The sequence below is a fragment of the Vicugna pacos genome, chromosome 4 (assembly GCF_048564905.1).
Source record: "Vicugna pacos chromosome 4, VicPac4, whole genome shotgun sequence".
Taxonomy (NCBI): domain Eukaryota; kingdom Metazoa; phylum Chordata; class Mammalia; order Artiodactyla; family Camelidae; genus Vicugna; species Vicugna pacos.
Genome location: NC_132990.1, coordinates 55,127,593 through 55,153,565, shown reverse-complemented (window position 1 = coordinate 55,153,565; position 25,973 = coordinate 55,127,593). Strand labels below are relative to the sequence as shown.

At 33.6% G+C, this 25,973-nt stretch overlaps 1 protein-coding gene across 1 annotated transcript; it reads right to left on the bottom strand.

Annotated features, from left to right (window-relative positions):
- Window positions 1–11,827: 11,827 nt before the first annotated feature.
- On the bottom strand, window positions 11,828–12,781 carry OR13D1 (olfactory receptor family 13 subfamily D member 1). The gene has a single exon (XM_006213393.3). The coding sequence runs from the start codon at window positions 12,779–12,781 to the stop codon at window positions 11,828–11,830; it is 954 nt and encodes a 317-aa protein (XP_006213455.1).
- Between the last annotated feature and the right edge of the window lie 13,192 nt (window positions 12,782–25,973).

Here is a 25,973-nt window from a genome sequence, read left to right as displayed (position 1 = left end):
GGTTAAATAATTACTATGAGGTAAAACAAAGTAGAATATGGAGACTAGAATGTGCTGGAGGAAGGTAGCAGAGACTTCTATTTCCCAGTAGCCATTCTTTCCCACCCCCTCTTAAAAAATGCTAAGAGAACCCATGCGTCTAGCTTCAGCCATGTGACTAAGTCCTGGCCAGTGGGATATGTTAGTGCATTTACTGTAAGTGATCTTCAAGTTGTGTAGGAGGGGTTCTTCCCCTCTGTGTCTTTCTTATTTCTGCTTGCTGGAATCTGGATGTGGCTTGAGTTCTTGGACTATAAGGTGGAAGCCTCCTGCTGAAAGTGGCAGAACAACAAGGGAGAAGCAGCCTAGGTTCTGACACTGTGGACCACCATGCCAAGAGCCCTGGACTGCCTGTCTCTGGACTTCTGTCTTACATGAGAAGTCACTTTCTAGTTCAAGCCACTGCCATATAGATTAAACCTATGATCTTAATCAACAGAAGGGTGACATTTCTTTTATTTCTCTTTTTCATTTGCTTCCCTTTTTTTCCTTATACCATCACTCATTAATCCCCAGATTATTTGCCAAAACCCAAAATGATTAACTTTTTAATCAGGTTATCACTTTCATCTTCTAGAGTTATATTTCAGGAGTCTTTTGTTCTCTTGGTCCAGTGTGGATTAAGTGGTCCCTGAGATGGCCTTGTATTAGTTCTAAGCTCCCCTTTCACTGATTTTCTACAGAATCGCTTTTGCCTTGTGTTGGACTTCCTTTTTCTAGGATCTTGTATCTTTATGTGCCTAATTTTAGGAGAGGGTACATAGGAGTTAAACTTGTGAGACTTGCATTTCTAAAAACGTATTTATCAACCTTCTTAATTTATAGTTTGGGTGGATGTAAAATTCTACATTGGAAATAATTTTCCTCATAGTTTTAAAGGTAATGCTCCATTGTATTATAGCTTTTTGTGAGAAATTCATCCAATTCTGATTCCTGATCCTTTGTATGTGACTTATTTCTTTCCAGAAGCTTTTATATCTTTTCTCATTGTCCCTGACTTTCTGAAATTTCACAGTGATATTCCTTGGAAAAGGAATCCATTGTGTCTCACTCAGTAGACCCCTCCTCCATCTGGAAACACTTAAATTATGAAAAAATTTGTTGTGTTTCTTGGATTTTTTCTTTCTCCTCTATCTGTGGAACTTCTCTTATTCAGATGTTTTGCCCCCACTCGACCCTTTAATTTTCTTTTTTTCCCCCTATTAAATTTTTTTTTTTTGCTTATGGAGAGGGGATGAAATGTTCCAATTTTATTTTCTAACTCGTCTAGTAAAATTTTAAACTTCTGACCTCCAGTATGTATTTCCGAGAGCTCCTTTTACCCCCTTTTCCAGAATGTTTTCTTCCCCCACTGTCTTCAGAAATATTATCCTCTTTTTGTTTCATGGGTTCAATATTTCTGTCTGTCTCAGGACACTAATTACAGATGTTTTCTTTTTAAAAGTTGATGATTGAAGTCTTCATTTGAGTTTTATTTTGTTTTCTATTTGATTATTTTCTTCTGTCTTTGGTACCAGAGTTTTTTCTGAAATGTTTTCATATTTGTGACCCTTGTCTATCAGCTTGTATTTTCAAGTGGGACAGTAAAAAAAGTTTGAGAACTCTATGAGTATGGGTCTGCCAGGTAATGGGCATTACTGTAGGGTGATCTGACTGGACAGTTTCCTTGAGTAGACCTCCCTCACCTCAACTGTTATCTATAAATTACTTCTCTTGTCTAGTCAGTTTCCCCTGTAAGGAAACTTCTGGTGTCCCATTTGTGAAGTGTAATTTTTGTTGCCAAGTTCCTGAGGCTGAAGAGAGAAGGAGGCCAGAGATCTCAATATTTGGTAGTATCTTTCAAGAATACATGAATTAGTATAGGCTAATTTGCTGTTACAAATTGACACCAAAAGTGTATTATGACTTAAACTCTAATGGATTTTATTTTTTATGAGAAAACAAAATGGATGTTCCTGGTGGGCAGGCAGCTCTTTTATACATAGAAGGACATAAACTTCCTCCACATTGTGGCCTTGCCATCTCCTAGAGCCTTATCCTGAATTGCATCAAGCCAGGAGAAAGATAGAGGGAAATTGCAAGAATATATCCGAAAGGAGAATGCTTATAAGATAGGAGTAAAATTTATGGCTATAACTTAGAGATAGGTAAACATTGTTAAATACTGTTAGGTGCCTAAGACAGTCTCCTATTCAGTTTCTCACAGGTTTTAGTTATCCTGCTATAAGTTAAGCTTTATCTCCATTTTATAAGTGAAAAAGCTTTATCTCCATTTTATAAGTGAAAAGTGAGTTTAAATAATTTCCTCTGGTTCACTGCTGCTAAGTGGCCAAGCCAGAGTTTAAAGGCAAGATTGTAGAATAATTTCAGTTTACCATCTGTATTTAAAAGATTTGTGACCTCTAAGGTAATTTTAGACTTGAGATGGAAAATCGCCTCTAAATAGTATTTAAAATGGAATGTTTTCCTGTGCCTACTTGTTTTTTACATGTCTCTGAAATACCTGGAAAACACATAGGATAAACATTTTGAAAATTATTGTTGTATATCCTAAACTTCTAACAAGTAGTCCAAAAAACAGGTAGTCTAAAGCTAGAAAAATTATACTAAAAAAACCCCTGGATTATTAAAATACCTGTGATATAGAGTAACTGGATAGCTATTTAGATTGGATGGACAGAGATGGCCTGTAAGGAGGTAACATGAAGCATTTATATTAGCTACAAAGGTATGTTCAATGTATCTGTACACTTTGAAGAAAGTAATGGACACCTGTGCGCCTGCCAAGCTTAAGAAGTAAAATATTGCCAGCAGTTTAGCTCAGTACATGTTCCTTCTTGTTCTCCTCCCTCCAGTATACATCCATGATCTCCCTCAAGTAACCATGATCCTGAACTTTGTATTAATCGTTACATTATTTTTTAAAATTTGCAGTTGTATATAACACTAAGCAATATATTATTTGTTTTGCATGAAGTAGAAATTTCTTTAAATGGAATCAGATTATTTTTATCTTATGATATAATTCTTGCTTTAATTTTAGGCCTTTGAAAATCATCCATGTTAATACAGTTGTAATGATTAATTCATTTCTCTGCTGTTACTATTCCATACCTTAATTTTTTGTCCATTTGACTTCTGTGGACAAAGCCATTTGAATTTCTTTGTTGATGTCTTCTAGTTCCATTGGAAGAATTCCTCTAAGGCAGGCATCTTAAACCTTTTCTATGTCAAGAAACCATTTGGAAATCTTGTGAGTCTATAGACTTCAAATGTTTTCAAATGTATAACAAATGAGTAGGGTTACAAAGAAAAAAATTTACAAAAATGCAAAGATAACAAATTGAACTGGAATGAGGAAGATATAATTGTATTATTTTCTTAAAATATGATAAGAGAATAGACCTCAAAACTTCTCAGCACACACACAAAGGTAACTATGTGAAGTGATGGATGTGTTAACTAACCTTATGGTGGTAATCATGTCACAGTATCTGTATATATCAGTCATCACATTGCATACCTTAAACTTACACGATATGTCAATTAGATCTCAAAAAACTGGAACAATACAAAAACAAATTCTTCAAAAGGCAATAGATGTGCTTCTTTATTAGGGCACTAAATAATAAGATCTATTAGTGGATATGAGATATAGATTTTTTATTGAAGTATATAGTCAGTTTACAATATTGTATTAATTCTTGGTGTATAGCATAGTGATTCAGTTATACATATATATTCCTTTCAAATTCTTTTTCATTATAGGCTGTTACAAGGTATTGAATATAATTTCCTGTGCTATTCAGCAGAAACTTGTTTATCTATTTTATATATAATAGCATCTGCAAATCCTGAACTCCCAATTTATCCCTCCACACCCCGCTCCATTCTCCCCAGTAACAAGTTTGTTTTCTATGTCTGTGAGTCTATTTCTGTTTTGTAAATATGTTCATTTGTCTCCCTCTTTTTTTTTTTTAAGATTCCACATATAAGTGATATCATGGTATTTTTCTTTCTCTTTCTTGCTTACTTCACTTGGTATGATGATCTCCAGGTCCATCCATGTTGCTGCAAATGTCATTATTTAATTCTTTTTTTAATGACTGAATAGTATTCCGTTGTGTATATCTACCACATCTTCTTTATCCAGTCATGTGTCAATGGACATTTAGGTTGCTTCCATGTCTTGGCTATTGTAAATAGTGCTACTATGAACATTGGGATGCATGTATCTTTTTGAATTAGAGATTTAACTTTAAATTACTAATAAGCATACAGTTTTATCTGTTAATGGAATTTGACAATATCTGTGATTTTATTGGTCACAAAGTTCCTGGTCTTGCTAATAATATTGTGATTTGTTGCCTACCTTTATAATCAAAGGAAATGCTTATTTTAAGCTAGGAATTGGTGGCATTAATTAAAAATGTAATTTACATCCAAGTTACCAGACCTTCTGAATTTTACCCATGGACCCTCGCCATAGAGTGTAACCTCCAGTTGTGAGATTATGAACCACTGCTGTTGAGTACATACCTAGGTGTGGAATTGTTATGTTGTAAGATATGTACTTACTTATCTTTACTAAATAGTACCAAACTGTTTTATAAATTTATATCATTAATAACAGTATATGAGACTTTTCTGAACAATTTTTGATTATTGCCTGTCTGGTCGAATGAATGTGACAGTGCATTTTACACCCCACATAACAAATAGGTGTCAATTAAAGGGTGGAGGAAATTATATGAGGTGGGCAGAGGCAACAGTCCCCTTAACGGTGTCTCTACTTGGTTATGTCCAAAGGTCAGACTCATCAAATGTGCAGAAGCAAGCGGGAGAGATGGATCCAACTCTGGCCCAGCTGAGTAGGAGGGCAGTAGCTCTACGTGTAAACTCTAGATGCTGGTACTTGGGTGACATCCCTGGGTAAGTACTTTCTTTGTGCTATATTCTGTGGCCACTAGATGGTGGTATAAACTAGTTTCCTTCATTAGATCTTGAATAGTGTGTGCTGTTTTTGTTGTTATTTTTGAGTTCCTGTAACTTAAGCTATAGGTATTTAGAGTGGAGCTATTTTAAATTGTCATATGGTATTATGTATTGAAGAGAAAAGCTTCAGTAAAGATGAATGACTTTCAAAAATTTTGAGTTGCTTTATTATTATTAATATAAATAAATAGTAATAAAATAACAAATTCAATGTTTTTTAACAAGTATCCTACTCATGTCAGTGAATAAGTATTAAGCACCTGTTATGTGTTGAGTATTGAATTAAATGTTCTGAGGAAGGAAAAAGACTGGATGCCTCTTCTTAAGCTTATCAAGATCTTGATATTTCTGTATCCACCTCTTGGCTGCTAGTCTTCTTAGAATAAGTAGCAGGAAAGATTTATGAGTAGCTCAATGTTATATATAATATGAATTTATTTGACATTTATTAACATTTTATTTAGGATATAAACTTCCACATATGGCGAGCCTATATGTGAATTCTCTACTCCGTTTCTTTGCCATATTTATCTTTACCTGTATCAATACTATGCTATCTGAATTACTGTAGCTTTATTGTCCATCTTGATATTTGGTATAGGAAATTTACAGTTCTTATTCTAACATCATTTTGGGCTATTCTTGGTCTTTACTATTCAATTTTGGGGTAAACTTCAGAAATTAAAAAAAATCCCAATTCTGCTTTGATTGAAATTACACTTACTTTATACAGAAAATTGGGGTGAATTAACATATTTATTCTTGAATTTCTTAACATAAATCAAATGAAGCTCCCTAATGTGTGGGAGTTTTCCTTTTTTGTGTTTTAATGAAGATTTATACTTTTCTTCAAAAATTCCTTATACAGCTTTTATTGATTTATTGTGAGCACTTTATACTTTAACTGGTGTTGTAAAATGGTTTTAAAAGTACATTTGCTAACCAGTTGTTACTGCTGCACAAAATACTATTGAATTTTGTGTATTGATCATGTATTAAACAGCCTTACTAGATTTTACTCTTATTAATTTAAATTTTAAGATTTTCCTTTAAAAAATTTTTTCTCACTTCCTATGTAGAGAACTTTATTTTCAGTATACAGTTACAATTTTGTTTCTGCCTTTCCAATCTTCATACCTCCTCTCCTTCCCTTTCTCCTTCTCTTCTTCCCGCCCTTTCTTCTCTCCTTCTTTTCTATTTTTCTCTTTCCTTTCCTTCTTTCTTTTCTCCTTTCCTTTCTCCTTCCCTTCCCTACCCCTCACTAAGTAGGATTTCTGTGCAATATTGAGTTTGTTTGGAACTTTAAAGGGAACTTGTTAGTTATACTTGTTAGTTAGTTAGTTTTTAATCAATACCCTTTATCAGGTTAAAGACGTTTTCTTCTGTTTTTAGTTTGCTAAGTTTCTAATTATTTAAAAATTATAAATGCCTATTGAATTTTATCAAAACTTTTTCCAAATTTGCTGAAATCACCATTTACTTTTATTCTTAGTTGATACTATGGTGAAGTATATTAACTTTTTTTTTTTAATATTAACACATCCTTGTATCCCTGGTATAAACCCTACCTGGATGTTAGATATTATTATTTTGTACACTGTTAGATCCTGTTTACTAGTATTTTATTTAGAAATTTTCTATCTCTTTTTGTGAGATTGTCTCATAATTTTTCCTTTCTCATGTTGTCCTTGTTCAATTTTTGTTTCAGTGTTATTTCAGGCTTATACAAAAGGATTGGGGGGATCTTCTCACCCCCCTTTTTTTTGTGTTTTAAGAAACAATTCACATATGACAGGTGTTACCTGTTCTTGGTTTCCCTACAACTATCCAGGGAAATTGTTTGGGCCTGGTAAAATTTTAAACTGCTGAGTCAGTCTTTACTTGTCTTTGGATTTTTCCATTTCCTCTTTTTATAACTCTTTGACTTGGATTCTTAGTGTATTCATTTTCAGTCTTTCTTATTTTGTAATATATGTATATTTAAGACTATAAAATTCCTTTATCCCACCAATTTTGATAGTCCTATTATTAAGTTACAAATATGTTGAAATTTTCATCACAATTTTTAGCATGAATTATTTAAAGTATGTTTTAGAATTTCTACATTTAAAAGAATTTTTGATATTTTTCTTTTCAATATTGATTTCTAGTGTTACATTATGGCCATAGATTGTTGTTTGAATGATAATTATTAGACAGTCATTGAGACTTACTTCCTTTCCTAATGCATCATTAGTTTTATAAACATTTTATTGTATTTAAAAACATCCTTTACTGTTTGAGTACAAAATTATACACACAAACATATACATACATGTACAATAGCCATAATTTTGAAGATGTTTATTTAACTTAACACAGTCTCTACCTAATATCTCTGCAATTCTCCTGAACAGTACCAAGGACCTTAAATATTATTTCTAACCCCTCCATCATCTTCCATATTATTTGTATCTAAGGTTTTATTTTTACCTTGTTTTTAAGTTCCTCAATTGTGAACAATTCCCTCCTCCGCCACCTTTTTGAAACGGTGACAGTTGGGATCCACACACATATTTACCAATTTCTTTGTTTATTATTATTTTTTTCATTCTATTTCTTTCATCCAGGGATAGTTTCTTTCTTTCTAGGGTTGTTTGTGGAAAAATCTCTTAATTTTTTTTTCTTAAAGTGTCTTTATTTTGTTTTTTCACTTGAAAGATAGTTTAGCACAAAATTTTAGGTTTTCAGTTATTTTGTTTGAACAGTTTGAAAATATTATTCTGTTGACTTTGGGCCTCTATTTTCACTGATGTTATTTTTTACTTTCCTTAATTTTGAAGAAGTTGAGAAAAATAAATACTGTGTAATATTATGATATTCAAATATAATGGGATCATTCATCGTTAAAAACAGACTGTGCTTCATTTTTTAAAAATCTGCAATAAATATTCTAGGTGAAAAGCATCATGATATTCTTAGATGAACTTCCATGTTTACTTTTAACCACTTATTTTGCAGTTATATCAGGATTAATTATAAGCATGCTTACCTACTTTTTATATGTTAATTTAAAAAGTAATTTCCTTTATTGTCACAGCTTTAAAAATATTGATTTAAAACTATTTTTTACAAGTTTTAGATTATAAAATTCAAGTGTGCCAGCAAAATCATACTGTAAAACCTTATTACATTTGAACAGGATTCTGGTAAATCTTCTAATATATTTCTTTTCTTTCCTTTCTTTCTCCTTGCTTTGTACCATCCCCTAGGAATAGCAACTGAAACCCTGACAAGAGTGCATTGTAGGAAATTGTTTCACAGGGACCATTAAAATTTATTTTTAATTTCTTTCTTGTAAGAATTGTAAATAACCTGTTAAAAAATTTTACCTTTTAAAGTAGTGGAACTTTTTCCTTAATTAATTTTAAGAGAATTTATAATGATGCTATTTTTGATCCAATTTCTACCCTTGTCTCATTCATTGATACAGCATTTACTCAGATCTGTATTCCCAGCAGGCTTTGTATAATTTTTTCCCAACACTGTATTATGGAAAATTTCAAACATAATGTAAAGCTGAAGGAATTTTGCATTGGCATCAAGTACTCACCAACTAGATTCTACCACTAATATTTGCTAGATTTGCTTATCTCATGTCTATGTGTCTATTCATTTCTCTATTGCCCTATTAGATCCATGTCATTTTTGATGTGTTTCAGTGTAAACTGTAGAAATCATTACCTTTTCCTCTATATACTTCAGCATATATATTATTAACTAGAGATTAAAATTATATTGTTTATAGGTTTTTCTTTTAATTTAAACTTTACATACATTAAATTCACAAATGTTTATGTAATATTCATAGTTTTGACAAATGCACACCCGTGTCACTCAAATTCCTGTTAAGTTACAGAACATAAACATAATCTCAGCGAAGTTCTTTCATGCCGTGATCCAGTCGACACTTACTCTCACCATTCCCCCACATAGGCTGCCACTGTTCTGATTTTTTAAATACCATTGATTAATTTTTACCTCTTCTAGAACATTAGTATATACTCTTCCAAAATCAACATTCTGGCCGCTGTGCAGATAATAGACTGTAGGAGAACAGAGTGGAATCATGGATGTGATTTGGGAAGCTACTGCGGTAGCCTAGGTGAGATGATGGTGATTTGAACTAGGGTGGTAACAATGGAAGTGGTCAGATTCAGGGTAAATTTTGAAGATAGAGTTGATAGAATTTGCTGGTGGATTGGATGTATGTGTATGACACTACCATTTCCAGAAATGGGGAAGACTTGAGGAGAAGTAGTTTCGGGTGGGAAAAGTCAAAGTTAATGTTTTGGACATGTTGTATTTAAAATGCCTATTCGATTAGTTCTCAGGGCTGAAGATACATATATAGGAGTCACTATTCTATGAATTAACATCTTTTTATTTTGGTCACTGTCAAGTTATAAGTTCAACAAACGAATTAAGGAATTATGTGTATGTATAACAGGCTTAGGTGGGCTCTGATCTATTACAGCCAAACTACTAATGCCTGGAATGAGCAAAACCGTATATATGACAGAGGAATTTTATTTTAACCAGAATTGTTACTAGTTGTATATATCACATGCAACAGTCATATTGCCCATATTCTACGAAAAGAAAATTCTATTTAAAAAACTGATAGACTTTATACAAAAAAGCAGAATCCAAAGTATCAATCTGTTGATTGAAGCCTACTCTGTTAATATTTGTGTGATTACAAACACAAGTAACTCACGGGTTTTGCTTCTAATGACCTTTCAATAAAACAACTGATATATTGTGTATGTGACTAAAGAGAATATATCTTCGCATAATCAGTATTCCAAAGTTTAAATAGATTGCTATAGGAATTCAGCTTGGTCGAAGAAAAGGTAGTCTTGTTAGGATGATAATAAAAGGATTTAAGTCAGAGGAGACTTTTTTTAAGTGTACTTTGAATTTTTCTAATTCATAGTTTATAAGGAGGGCAGTTTTAGATAGAATGGCATTAGCAAAAGCACAGAGGCAGCAATCACAAGGATTATGTAGGCAATGGCAAATAAACTTGTTTACCTGCAGTATAAGAAAGACAATCACACATTCATTCATTCAACAAACATTTGTAATAAATGCCTCTTTTCTTCTAGGTACCAAGAATAAATATTAAATAATAAGTAAATACTACTCATATCTTGCCCTCAAGGCACCTGTAGTCTATCACAAGAGACAGATGTGTATGAGGAAAGGTAGGGACAATGTAATGTATATTATTCATTGAATGGTATTAACCAAGCACTGACTAAGGTATTTTGTATTTTTTTCCTATTCAGTACTCATAAAACCTCCTGAGCCAGAGGCTAAAGTCCACATTTTATGTCAGGATAGATGGAGACTCTGATAGATTAAAGTTTATAATCCTAGTAAACTGGAGAATTAGACTTTGTGAAAGCCCTGTAGTTTTTTGTTTATTTTTTAACTGTACCACATTGAATAAATAAAATACAACATAACAAGAAGTTTAATAGGGGCACATTAAAAATATGGAAGAGGAAGAAATAATTTCTTCCTGGAGGATTTGATTTAATGGTGAAAAGGTGACATTTATGAAATGTGATGTAAAAAAGAGTCAACATTTATACTAACAAATAATGTAGTAGGACAAAAATTTTTAACTTGGGAATTTTAATAGCTGTTTCTGCATGACTTAGGTCCTAATTTCTCACTTCTTTTAAAACTTGTCTTTTCCCAAACCCCTTTCCCTAGGAGGACAAACTATTTTACTTGAAGGAGGCTATTGTGATCAGGGAAAGGTGAAATGGGGGAAAAAGAGAGGGTGAAAAAGGTAGGAAAACTGGGCTTTAGGAAATCTTAGAAAGAGAGCAGTTGTGGGCTTTAATGCAAATGGAATTTTTACAAGTATTGCTGTGATGTTGGGGTTTTTAAGAAACTCAAGTTAGAGGATGTTAAAAGTACTTTTGGTTGCTGGACTGTGTTTCTTTGTTAAGAACAAATCACACGGATCTCACTTTTTAAGGATTGTAACAATATGTCTAAAATTCATAATGGAAGGCAGGCAGTGGATTGAATTCTTTCTTTCTCTACTGTTTTTTGATCGTGTACAGCTTCATGTATTTTTCACAAGCAGAATGACTTCAATAGGTTATTTGATAACTTACATGGTGGTAACAACAACCATTAAGCGGTACAAACTACCAGTTATAAAGTAAACGAGTCATAAGGATGTAATATACAGCACAGGGAATATAGTCAATATTTTATAACTTTGTATGGTTTATGTCTATTATTTGTGGGCAAAATATACTGTTTAGAGCTTAAACAACACACAGATATACAAGATTACCAGAGAGGAATGATAGAAAAAGTTAGAACAACAGTCTGAAACAAAAATGAAAACCAGAAACTGGGAAAACATAAACACCCTGCAGAAGGAAGAGGGAGGAAGAAAGTAAATGGAGAAGGGGAAAGGACAAAAAGGAGGAGGAAATAAAGAAGAGAAAAGTGAAAGAAAAAAAGGAAGAGAGAGAAAGAGAGAAGAGAAAGGAGAAGAAAAGCCATATGCCCTATATGAGCCCAACTGGCCGAGCTGCAAACAGCTAGAAACTGCCCACAAGACAGTGTTCAGAGATTTGCATGAACATTCTCTATTGACAGGAATGGGAGTCCTATATTTGGTCTTACTAGGAAGTAAGTTTTCTTGCAACTGGGTTCTGTGACTTTATCTCTGAATGCAAAAGATCTGATCTGATCTCACATTGAGGATATCAATACCTCAAGTCCTTTCACTTTTCCATTGGTGCAAGTGTCTGCTCAGGACTTTCTTCATGGCTTCTTTCACCTCCTTATTCCTCAGGCTGTAGATGATGGGGTTCAACATTGGAGTTACCACTCCATAAGACAGTCCAATGATCTCATCAGATGCTTTTGTGTCCTTTGACTTGGGCTTCATATACATAAAAAGGGCTGAACCATAGAATAAGATGACCACACTCAGGTGGGATGAACAGGTAGAAAAGGCTTTCTTTCTCCCCTCGGCAGAATTAATTCTCAGGATGGAAGAAAGGATGAAAACATAGGAGATGAAAATTAACAGCAGAGGGATCATCAATAGAACAATACTTGCCACTGTCATGATAAGCACATTGATGGTGATATCTGAGCAGATGAGTTTAAGAAGGGCCAGGATCTCACAGGTAAGATGGTCTATGACATTATTCCCACAGAAAGGCAAGACCATTGTCAAGGCTGTTTGCACTAAGGAGTTCAGAGTACCTGTGATCCAAGACCATGCAGCCATGTGTACATATAGCACCCTGTTCATGATAAGGGGGTACCTTAGTGGGTTGCAGATGGCCACATACCGATCATAAGCCATCACAGCCAGGAGGACACATTCAGTGGAGCCCAACCCAAGGGAGACAACCATCTGTAGAGCACAGCCAATGAAGGAGATGGATTTTCTCTCAGACACAAACATAACAAGCATTGAGGGAATGGACGATGATGTGTAACAGATGTCCAAGAATGAGAGATTCCCAAGGAAGAAGTACATGGGGGTGTGGAGGCGAGAATCCAAAATGCTGATGATAATTAGGAGGCTATTTCCCAGGAGGATTATCATGTACATGATGAGGCAGAGCACGAACAGACAAAACTGCAGTTCTGGGTATTGGGAAAGTCCCACCAGAAAAAATTCGGTCACAGCTGAGTAATTCCCCATCTCCATGAATCCCTTCAGGGTTCAGAAAAAGATATGATTCAGGGAAACAAATTTATGATGTAGATTTTCAGTATGCCTTCACTTCCAGTATTGTCTTGACTCTTGGAACACTCCTAGGAATCAGAAAGCGCAGAAATATGATATTAATTTTATTTGATGATGAAAGTACTGCTTTGAGAAATCCAGAATGTCTTAGGACTACACAGCAGCACAGTCAAGGCTACTGACACTCCAAGAGTTCTACTGGGAAGTACCAAATAAGATTTACGACACGCTACCTTCAAATGTAGATATATAAAGATGTCTTTATTAATGGAAAATTTAAATTTAAGCTATTTTCTAATGAAGATAGCCTCTATTTAAAAAAGATTAAATACATCTAGCACCATATCATTTAACCTGGATATAAGTTTGGTAAGTTGTTCAATTTTTCTGAGTCTCAGATAGCTCATGGTAAACTGGGAAGAAGCAATAATTGTTTATCAAGTTGTCATTAGAATTAAATTAGATAGACTCTATTAGGTACCCCAAACAGTAGATGGTTCCAACGTGTTGTGTATTATATATATGTGTGTGTGTGTGTGTGTGTGTGTGTGTGTGTGTATGTGCATATATATATACACACACATATATGTATATATATATGATGTATAATTATATGTATGATGTAAATTATAGTAATATTAAATGTGTATTTACATATACATACAAAGATGAAGGAAGAATGGTTCTTTTTCTTTCTGTTCAAAAAAGGCCCCAGGTGAGGCTTCCAACTATATTACAGGAAAAAGATAAGGAAGAGGAGGTATCCATGGTGAGGAGTGAGGGGGATATTAGTAATTACTGTTACCTTGGCTTCTTTATTTCTGCCTAAAAGAGGTAAAATTTCAGTTTCTTGGCTCTCTGTCTTTTGTCCATCTCCCTCCAAATGGTCAGACTTTAGATTGATGTCCATCTTTGGATATCACCTATAGAAGAGAAGCAAACTCTGCTTGAGAACTTGGATTTTGAAACATTCAGCCTTCTCCCTGGGTTTACCAATAGAAGAGAGAGTAGTAGTTTGTAAAGCACATGTAGTCACCCAGACTCCCTGATTTTAACCCAGGGAACCTCTTGAAACAGACTGTGTCTCACTCCCCTCAGAAGGAAATCAAATGCACTAAGTAATTGCATCCTATCTACCACTTCAGCTAGTTTGTCTTCATTTTTATGAAACAACATCATCTTCATGCTGTGAGACATCGCTGATACTAGATCTCCAGTTCTTGTCCAAATTTCTGAAACCCAAAGTTGCTAATAATGAATAATTGTGCTCTAGTTAAAATAAAGCCTCTTCTAGTTTTCCTATGTGGTTTTGGGAATTTTCTTGGGTTATCTCATTCACATTTCTGTGTGGAAACCAAGAACACTTCCTTGTTGCTGGCAGCTTCAGTGAGCTAGGCTCACTGCTGGGATTGATTCACCCAGCTTATGTTCTTCGTGGTCTGACCATCTCTAGGGTTGTGCTAGAGAGCAATAGTCCCAAGTCTCTGAAAGCCTTCTGTGCCCTAGTCCTCTTACTCCATTGTCCCTTTAACTGCTGATAAAGAGAAGCACTATGTCTTATTGGAAAACACTTGGCTTGGAGGACCTAAGCTTCAATCTTGGTTCCTTGGCATATTGACTGTACAAACTTTGGGCAAAACACTTACTATCTCTCAGCATGATGTGTCATTTAAAATGGGGGTAATGGTACTTATTTCTAGTTTTTTTTTTTTTAAGGATTGTTATAACATACCTGAAAGTTCTTGGCATAGATTGTGTGCACAATACAGGTTAGTTTAACTTGTACTGCTAGGCTGCTGTTCTTTTATTTTCCATGATAAGAGAAAGTGACTTATTTAAAATGATGTTAATGTATATTCATGGTATCTTCTTCACCCAGTAATTCCTTAGTTTTTTCATTGTCCTATTCAGCACTTTTTAAAATAAAATAAATTATTCATAATTCCCAGTTCCTTTCTGGAACTACCTCTTCTCAACTTCGTCCTAATGTTCCTTGTTGAATATTCAGTATAGGATCCTCATCTTCTCCATTTATAACATATAGCATGGCTCCCTGGGATTTTAGTTTTCAAAACAAGGAAAACATTTTCCTGTCTTTTTCATGAGAGTTCCACTAACTTCTTGTGACAGTTGCTGTTTCTCCTCAATGAATGACTTCTTAGTTTTCCTTCTAGAGTTATAGCATTGCTCTGGGACCTGCAGTCAAGTATCCCACAGTCACAGACAACTATTAGTAGTGGCAGAGGAGAAGAAAAAAATAAAACTTCTGGCCAACAGAACGTCATGTTATAAATTTGTGTGTGATTTAAATTATTGTGTCACATGAAGTACTTTCCCACCTCTGAGCCCTAAATATTTCCAGAGGGCCCCACAGTGGTTCTGATAGCCAATTTAAGTTCTCCTTTGTTTTCTTCTAAGAGACTCTGTAATCCCAGAAGTGATTTAAAGTTGAATCTTTAAATAATATAAAAGGCAGTAACTTTTAGGTACATTAGGGATGATGTCTCAAAGAACTGATTGTACCTAAATTACTAATTTTCCTCCTCCTCTGAGTTATTACTTCCTTGATTATACAAATAATACACACAGTATAGATAATTTGAGAAGTTCAGGAAAATCTGAAGGAAGAAATGAAAGTCATTCATAATTATAGAGTAAATACTAATATTCTGATAAATATCTACTCATATACTGTGTTTACACACCTGAGAGCGTACTGTCTCTCTTGATTACGCCCTGCTTTTATAATTAACAATATAGTGTATATATTTTCCCATATCATTTTATCAGGTAATTTTAATGAATTTCATAATATCTTTAAATGAAAATAGGAAAAGATATATAAGAAGTAGAAATGAAACAGTTTGCTGGATTCTGAGCAACTTTCACTTTTTTTTTTTCGCTTTTTAATGACAAGATTGGATAACTAAGTTCAGAGATTCCTTTCATTTTATTCCTTGTGAGTAAAAGCCAATTCCCATTGTCAGAATGTATCATAAAGCCCATTTTGTAGAATGGAAGATCAGTATGATGCACATTTTCTTTTTGGGGTGAAGCGGATATAAGAGTGTGATAACCAAAGCTGTGGACGGTCACAAAGCCTAAAGGAATGCGCAACACCTTCCTGCCATTGCTTCCCCAACTGTGCCCTCTCACCCCACTTACCTTCCATCAACTTTCTGGCCCCTGACCCTGCTGTGTACTTCCATATCTTAGTGTTTTAGTTTCATCCACACTTACATTCTTCCAGCACTCCAGAGCCGTGTAGGCCTTAATTAGAGGAATACAGTTCTATTTATATTTTAAGATACAAATATGTGCCAGATCCTTTGCTAAATTTTGATGCCAGATGTGTTCACCCAGTGTTGTGGGGATGCACAAAGTTGAAAAAGATTCTATCTCTTGAGCGGGAGACTAGCAAGACTCCAGAAGAGTCTGTTGAAATAAAAACATTTCTGTGACTACTTCTGGAGATGGAATTTTCCACAAGTATTGGTGCTTTGCTTTAGCAGGCAGTAACTTGACAGGACTCAGATTTCAAACTTGTCTTCTCTGAGGTGGGCAGCAACTGCAATTTCTGTTCAGGTGTTTTAGCCTTAATTTTGCTTATGTGTAATTTAGGGATCAGCCCGTATTTGGGCAGAATTTACATAGAAATCTGAAGCTCGCACTCTCTGGCTGTATCTTTCCTGTGGTTTTCTCTTCTAGATTTTCAGTTGCTGTGATCTTCCTGAACTCTGTCCTCTGTCTCTTCAAGTTAGTAAGTTTGAAGTTTTCCATCTGAATTTTAATCACCCTGTAGTGGTGGTGACTTTGTAAAACCTTCCTTATTGTAAAACCACTAACAGAGAAACTCACCCAGTACCATTCCTTCTTACAAATGTTGATTGCCCCATTCATTTTCTAGATGCTTTGGCCACTTCGGGAAGGTGGTTTTGTTTGTTTGTTTGTTTTTTGAATTATTGTGGTAAAAAAATCTAACGCGAGGTATAACCCCTCTTAAAAACTTAAGTGTAAAATACAGTATTGTTAACTCTACAATTTACAGCAGATCTCAGGAACTTATCCATGCTGAATATCTGAAACTTTATACTGAATAACGACTTTCCATTTACTCCTCCCCCCAGCCTCTGGCAATCATTGTTCTATTCTCTGCTTCTAGGAGTTTGACTATTTTAGATTCATAGATGTCCTTTGGGGTTAAGAACCCTGCTAGAGAATAAACCGAGAAGAGGAATTTCTGTGTCATAGTCTATACACATACTCATCTTTTTTGTAATTTTTTTTGTTTAATAGTTTAAAAATTATTGATTTCTTTTGCTTTGTTTGATTTGGGGCTATATATTCATCTTTACTAACTTTCCAAATTTGTACCCTAAGAGAAGTGTAGGAGGGCTCCTTTTGCACCATATTCTTGTCAATACGATTTAGTCTGGTTAGTTTGAAGAAGCATTCTTTAAACCTCACATAACAATAGATACCATTTGAAGAAAGTTGAAAATTACATAGAGTAGACATAAACACTCTGCCTGAAGATGTTTCTGTGTAGTTTTGTCACAAGGTTAGATTCATGCAAATCTGTAGAAAAAAGCAGGATAGGTGGAGTCAAGTGCTGGCCCAGAAGTGTGGGGAGGGCATTTACTGCGTATATAAACTCTGCAAGTTTAGAAGTTGTTACTGTGTGATACTTTCAGGAGTCCTTTGTAAACACTGCTGAAGGAATCGTATTTCTGTTATTATTCTGAGGCCACTAGATGGTGACATAGACTGTTTTTTCCTTCATCCTTTCTTTGAGTATATACCTGTAAGTGGAATTATGGGATTCACTTCACCAGATCTTGTGTATTTGCTCTTCAAAATGTTAAGTCATACTCCTAGTGGCAATAAATTAGATTTTGTGTTTCTCCATATGATTGTCATAATTCACTGTTTAACTATTTTGGGGGTATGCAATGTCTCATTAAAATTTTTTTCTCTGATAACCTGTGATTTGATTATTTTTGCATTTTTATTGGTATTGGGGTTCCTTTGCATTGTAGAACTTGCCACTTTTTATTGACTTGTTTGTATTTTTTTAGAAACATATTCTTGACTAATCCTTTCTTATTTTTGTGTACTACAGATACATTCTCCCATTTATGTCTATTATTTAAACTTTCTTAATGGTGTCTTTTGTCATATAGAACTTTTAATTTTAAGGAGGCTGATTTTGTCTTTCTTTTCACTTACTTTTTTGTTTTGTGTCTTGTTTAACAAACACTATTCCTGTCCATATGCCGTAGAGATACTCTACGTTCCATAATTTACTACAAAAGTTCTAGAATTCTGCTGTTTAGAATTTAGCTATTTAATCTTAAACTTATATGTGGCATAATATGAAGCAGACATCTATTGTTATCTTTTTTTATCAATATGAATAATCAGTAACCAAGCACAATTTATCATAATCTATTTGGTATGTACTGATTTATAATACCAGTCATCAAACCCTCTGATAATATCTGTTATCAAACTTTTATAGATGCTATAGTTTCTAGCCTTTCTGTTCTATTCTGTTGATTCACTTGTCATCTTGACCAGTACTACACTATCTAAATATCTACAACTTTATAGTCAGTCTTGATATCTAATGTAGTGATTATCATCTCCTTATTCTTATTCTGCAGTATTCTCTTGATGACTCTTGGTCTTTTATTCTTTATGTAAATTTTAGGATCAACTTAATATCCAAAGAGGGGAAAGAAAACCTCATTCAACAGACTTTTAATAGAAATTGCATTAAATTTAGAAGGATTGTTAAAGATAAATATTTTTGAATTTCCGAACTATGTACAAAATAGAGCTCTCTGTTTACCCAAGTTTCCTCATTTGTTTTTAATAAAGATTTATAATTTTTCTCATGAAGTACTTGTGCCCTTTTTACTAGATTTATTCATAGGCATTTCACATATATGTTGCTATTGTGAATGAGATTCTTTTTTAGATACTTTTTTTAGCCAGCTGTGATTAATACAAGGAAAGCAATTGATTTTTTAATATTGATCTTTGATTTAGGAACCATTACTAACTCAGGGGATTTGTTTATAACTTTTCTTCATTTTCTATGTAGATAATTGTATTGCCTGGGATAATGGTAATTTCATTTCTGCCTTGGTAATCCTTAAGTATCTTATTTTTTCTTCTTTTAAATATCGAATCTAGTCCATTGTTATGGAAGAGGCAAACCCCAGGTATTTTAAAATCTCATTTTTAACATTAAAAGGAATATATTTAATACTTCATCATTAACTATGATATTTGCTGTGAGTTTTTTGATAGGCATCTTAACAGGTTGGAAAAGTTTCTTTCTAATTTGCTAAGATTAAAAATTGTAATTGTATGTTAAATTTATCAAAGGTTTTTCCTACATTTATTAAAATGGGCATCTATTTTCTCCTTAAATTGATATTGTGAATTACATGAACATGTTTTCTAATGTTAAAACTTCCTTGGATGCTGGAATAAATCCTACTTGGACACTCAGTATTATTTTGTAAATTGCTAAATCATGTGTGGTAATATTTTATTTAGGATTTTTATATTTCTGTTTGTAGTAGAATGACATATTTTTAAAATTCTTCTTATGTGGTTTTTTCAGCTTTATGTATTTTATTTTTTATTATTTTATTTATTAGTTGAAGTAGAGTCAGTTTACAATGTTGTGTCAATTTCTGCTGTACAGCATAATGTTTCAGTCATACATATATATACATACGTTTGTTTTCATATTCTCTTCATTATAGGTTACTACAGGATATGGAATTCATGTAGTTTTTGTTTCACTTTATATTATAGTATGCTAAAAATGTTGCTTTGAGAAGCTCTGCCTATTTTTCTCTTTTCTGAAAGAAATGCATAGAATAGAGTTTTTCTGTTCTTAATGTTTATTAGATTTTTCTAGGGGAATTGTTTTGACTTGGCAATTTTTAAAGTATTTTCAGTATTTCTTTGTCTTTTTTTTTCTTTATTGTTTCTTAGTGTATGAACTGAATACTTGGTACTAGTTTTCAAATTTTCTTGTTTTCATATATGTATATGTATGTATGACATGTAGATGTGTGATATATAAAAATTGAAATATTTATTTATTTATGCCTATAAATGTCCTTTTAGAGTTAACCTGCATTAACTGGTTTTTTGTTGTGTTATAGTTAGAAATTGTGGTTGAGTGATTTTAATTATTCAGTATTCATTCAGACTTTCTTTGTATTATAAATATGTATTCTCTAGTATATAATATATATTCAGAAGTATAATTATGTAAAATTCTAAAGATCTTACATATGTATTTCATATACTATAGTCTATATCTTATTAAATATTTATATGTTTTAATTTATCTTGTTTACTGTAGAATTCCAGTCTTCACATTTTTATACCAGTTTGAGAGAGGCTTGTATTAAAATTACCTACTTCTGTTTAGTGTCTTGAGCCTTTTTCCAATTCTGAGGATTTTTGTTTTCTTTCTTTTTGTATAAAGGCAAATTTATAGATTTCTTCATGTATTTATTAATTTTTTATTAACTATTGCTTTCTTTTTTCTTCATTCTACTCTTTCCATCTAGGTTGAATTTACTTCTTTCTTAGGTACATTCTTTAATAGTTCATTGAATATGTTCTTTGAATGATAAAAATCTCTTAGTCTTTGTCTGAAAAGTAATTTATCTTCAGTCTTGAAAGATAATTTAACTAGTTTACAGTTTACAGTTATTTCGCTCCAGTAATTTAAAGATATGATTCTGTTATCATTTGAATTCTATTTTGTTGATGCCATTTATGTTTTATTCTTTGATGCATATAATAAATACTCTTAAAGTATAATAGAATTATTTATTATTAAAAGCTAACTGTGCTTTCTTTTAAAAAATCTAAATAAATACTCTTTTATATAAAACATTATGACTTCATTTTAGACCAACTTTCGTGTTTCATTATTGGCACTAGCTTAGTAACATATTTTGCATTATTATAAATATTAGTAGTGCTCATTTATTTAATATCATTTAAGAACTGTTTATATATGTTTTAAAATGTGAAATGTAGGTGTTTCTGCCAAATCATAAAGTGTATGTATGACACACACAAAAGAAAAAGCACAAAGAGATCTCTGTAGCAACTATGCATAGAAATGTAATCTAGTCTAGAATTTGTTACTTTACTCTTTATCTTGTATAAGGCATGTCAAAGAAAGTTCTGTATTTTGTTTTGAAAACAGAATAGATGTTAAGGGAAAATACTAACATGTTATAATATACTTATTGAAAGATAATGTTAATTCTGCACTCACTGTACTGTTGCATCATTATACTTAGAATGTGTTAATGCTTTCATCATTGTAGTTAACAAAGCTTGTCAAATTCCCTGCCTTAGACAATGTACATACCTTAATTAAAAAGTACTTTATTGCTAAAAAGTGCTAACCATCAAGTGAGCCTTCGGTGAGTCATAATCTTTTTGCTGGTAGAGGGTCTTGCTTCATTGTTGATGGCTGCTAACTGATCAGGGTGGTGTTGCTGAAGACTGGGATGGCTGTGGCCATTTCTTAAAATAAGACAATGAAGTTCGCTGGCATCGATGGACTCTTCCTTTTATGAATGCTTCCTCTGTAGCATGCAGTGCTGTTTGATAGCATTTTACCTACAGTAGAAGTTCTTACAAAATTTCTCTCTCTGCCCCTGCTTTATCAACTAAATCTATGCTTATGTAATATTCTAAATCCTTTCTTGTCATTTCAACAGTCTTCATTGCATCTTTATGAGGAATAGATTCCATCTCAGGAGACTACTTTCTTTGTTCATGCTTAAGAAGCAACTCCTTATCGATTAAAGTTTTATCATGAGATTGCAGCAATTCTGTCACATCTTTGGGCTCCACTGCTAATTCTAGTTCTTTTGCTATTTTCACCACATCTACAGTTACTTCCTCCAGTGAAGTCTTGAATCCCTCAAAGTCATCCATGCGGGTTGGAATCAACTTCTTACAAACTCCTCTTAATGCTGATATTTTAAACTTGTCCCATGAATCAGGAATGTTCTTAATGGCATCCAGAATGGTGACTCCTTTCCAGAAGGTTTTCAGTTGACTTTGCCCAGATCCATCAGAAGAATCACTGTCTATGGCAGATATAGCCTTATGCAACATGTTTCTTAAATACTAATAATCAACAGTTGCAATTACTTCTTGACCCATGAACTACAGATTGGATGTTGTATTAGCATGCATGAGAACAACATTAATATCATTGTATATCTCCATCAGAGCTCTTGGATAACCAGGTGCATTGTTAATATTTTGTAAGGGATCTCTTTTTCTGAGCAATGGTCCCAACAGTGGGTTTAAGATATTCAGTAAACGTGTTCTAAACAGATGTGCTGTCATCCAGGCTTTGTTGTTCCATTTATAGGGCATGGGCAGAGAAAATTTAGCATAATTCTTAGGGGCACTAGGATTTTTTGGAATGGTAAATGAGTACTGGCTTCACCCACTGGTTTCATTAGCCCCTAACAAGAGAATCAGCCTGTCCTTTGAATCTTTGAAGCCAAGCACTGACTTCTCTCTAACTATGAAAATCCTAGATGGTATCTTCTTCCAAAATGAGAATGTTTTGTCTACATTGAAAATCTGCTGCTTAGTGTAGCCACCTTCGTTAATTAGCTAGATTTTCTGGGTAACCGGATGCAGTTTCTACATCAGCACTTGTTGCTTCACCTTGCACTTTTATGTTATGGAGACGGCTTCTTTTCTTGAACCACGTGAACCAGCCTCTGCTAGCTTTAAATTTTCCTTCTGCAGCTTCCTCACCTCTCTCAACCTTCACAGAACTGAAGAGAGTTAAGACCTTGCTCTGGATTAGGCTTTGGCTTAAGGGAATATTGTGAGTTTGATCTATTCAGACCACTGCAACTTTCTTTATATCAGCAATAAGGCTGTTTGGCTTTCTTATCATTCATGTGTTCACTGGAGTAGCACTTTCAATTTCCTTCAAGGACTTTTCTTTTGCATTCCCAGCTTGGCTAACTGGTGCAAGAAGCCTAGCTTTTGGCCTATGTCAGCTTTTGACATACTTTCCTTACTTAATTATTTCTAGCTTTTGATTTAAAGTGAGAGACATGTGACTCCTCCTTTCACTTGAAAGCTTAAAGGTTATTTAGGTTATTAATTGACCTAATTTCAATGTTATTGTGTCTCGGGTAGTAGGGAGGCCTGAGGAGAGGGAGAGAGAGAGACAGGGAAACAACCTGTCGGTGGAGCAGTCAGAATACACACGTTTATCGATTAACTTTGCTGTCTTATATGAGCCCGGTTTGTGGTGCCCCAAAAGAATTCCAATTATAACATCAAAGATCACTGATCATAGATCACCATAACAAATATAATAATGAAACAATTTGAAATATTGCAAGAATTCCCAAAATGTGACACAGAGACACAAAGTGAGCAAATGATGTTGGAAAAATGGCACCAGTAGCCTTGCCTGGCACAGGGTTGCCACAGACCTCCAGTTTGGAAAAAAACAAAACAAAACAATATCTACCAAGTGAAGTAAAGCAAAGCACAATAAAACAAGGTGTGCCTGTATAGGTGATTATCACGTGAATGTCAGGAGTGGCATTATCCAAAGTATCTTCATGACCTTACAGTATGTGAAATTTTCAGCAATGTGAAATTGCTGAAAAATGCTGTAAGAATAACTAAGATCCTTTTGCTAAGGTCTATACAATCTGACATGCTGTGGGAAATCAGTTCCTGCAGAAGCAGCAAGAAGCAGACAGAAGACTTGGTAGAAAACACATCATGTGAAATAAGTTTTTGATGACTTTCTCATTTCTTAGAGTTTAGTTTTGGTAAATCTTCTGATACTTTTCCTTTTTTTCCTCTCCCTTTCTTCCTAACTTCCAGGAATAACAGTGAAACCCTAACCATTCAGTATAGAAAACTAAGTTTCAAAGGGACCATTAAAATTTATTTTTCATTACTCCCTTGTGTAAACAATCTATTAAAAGTTTTTCTTTTTAAATAGGATGACTTTTTCCCCTAAAAGAAACTTAAGAAAATTGATCATGGTACTTTAAAAAATTCATTTGCTGCTCTTGCCTTGATTAGAGTCTTATCTTGCATCATACATTTAACTTGATAAATTTTCTGTGGATTTAAAAAATATTTTTTTTATAATGGAAAAAACTATTTCAGGGAATCTTGTGAAAATGGCTTTAATAAAGAATAATTTTTTGGTGATGTGATAAAAATTCTCCTTTTTGTCATTTTGTTTAGTTTATAAACTTAGATATTTGAACCTTCTAATTAGTAAATCACACAAAATGCTGCCTTGTTTCCTCAAGACATGGTAACAAACTAGTTTCTTCCTCAATGACACATTTATCTGTTTTCATTTAAATGCCTCAAAGAGTTACCCAATTATCTAATCATGTTGATATTTCAAAGCCCAAGTATTTGTCACCATTTATTTTTTCTTTATAACGTTTCTGTCAGAAATACTTGTAATCACAAGCCAAGAATTCCTACCAGTATGTCACATTTCAAATTTCTGAAGTCCTTTGGGACTTTCTTGCTACTGGACAGCATGGTAAAATAATTTTGGTTTTGTAACCATAGTGTATCTTGTATTTCATCAGCTATTACATTAGTAAATAGATGTGATATGAAATTTTTCTAACAGTGAGGATGTCAGTGATATAACACAGAACATAGTATGTCGGTGTGAAATTGGAAACTGATTTTCAACTTGGACTTCAGTCAAGATACAACTCTTTTCATCAGTAGAATTATATTAATAATTTTTTTCTATCACCCCCCCCCCCCACCAAAAAAAAAAGTCAAACAAACATGGGTTGTGATAGGATACAATGGCTGGAGTCCAAGCACTTATATTTTGGGATAAAAAGAGCTTCATCATGAGGAAGAGTAAGAGAGAGAAGAGAAGAGAAAAGAAGAGACAAGAGAAAAGAAAAGAAGAGACAGGAGGAAGGGAAGGAGGGAGAGAAAAGGTGGGGGGAGAATGTTCCAACAATTGGAAGAAATTTAACAATAAAAAGTTTAGTTTTTGCTAGATCACAGGATGCAGAACAATGGGAAGAGGTAAAAATTGAAAGATGTGACTGAAGAGTTATGTAGGATCTAGATCTTGGAAAAGTTTGAAGGTTGTTTTAGAATTAAACTTTTTTTTACTGCCTTACTGATGTATGATTGACATACAGAAAGCTGTAGATACTTAATTTTTACAACTTGATAGGCTTGGAGTTAAGTATACACTCTTAAAACCATCATCATTATCAATACCATAAACTTAACCATTACCTCCAAAAGTTTTATCCTGCCTGTTTTGATTTTTCTTTTTTTCCTTTTGTAGTAAGAGCACTTGATGCAAGATCTAACTCATTCAACAAAACGTTACATATGCAATATAGTATTGTTAATCAGAGGCCCTGTGTTGTATAGTAGATCTCTGTAACTTGTTAATTTTGTGTAGCTGAAACTTTGTACCATTTGACTGACACCTCCCCATTTCCTCCTCCCTCAGCTCTTGGCAACCACCATTTTACTCTCTGCTTCCATGTATTTGCCTATTTTAGATTCTACATATAAGGAAACTTACACAGTATTTGTCTTTCTGTGTCTGGCTTATTTCACTTAACAGAATATCCTCGAGATCCATTCATGTTGTCACAAATGGCAGGATTTCCTTCTCTTTTTTTAACATTTTTTATTGATTTATAATCATTTTACAATGTTGTGTCTAATTCCAGTGTTCAGCACAATTTTTCAGTCATTCATGGACATATACAGCCTAAATGTCCATCAACAGGTGACTGGATAAAGAAGATGTGGTATATTTATACAATGGAATACTACTCAGCCATAAAAACCGACAACATAATGCCATTTGCAGCAACATGGATGCTCCTGGAGAATGTCATTCTAAGTGAAGTAAGCCAGAAAGAGAAAGATTCCCTTCTTTTTTAAGGCTGAATAATATTCCACTGCATGTATATACCATATTTTCTTTATCCATTCATCTGTTGATGGACCCTTAGATTGTTTCCATATCTTAACTATTGTGAATAATGCTGCAGTGAACATAGGAATGCAGATAATC

Bases quoted from the DNA above. Each gene is read 5' to 3' on its own strand.
- OR13D1 (XM_006213393.3), bottom strand. From the start codon at position 12,781: ATGGAGATGGGGAATTACTCAGCTGTGACCGAATTTTTTCTGGTGGGA.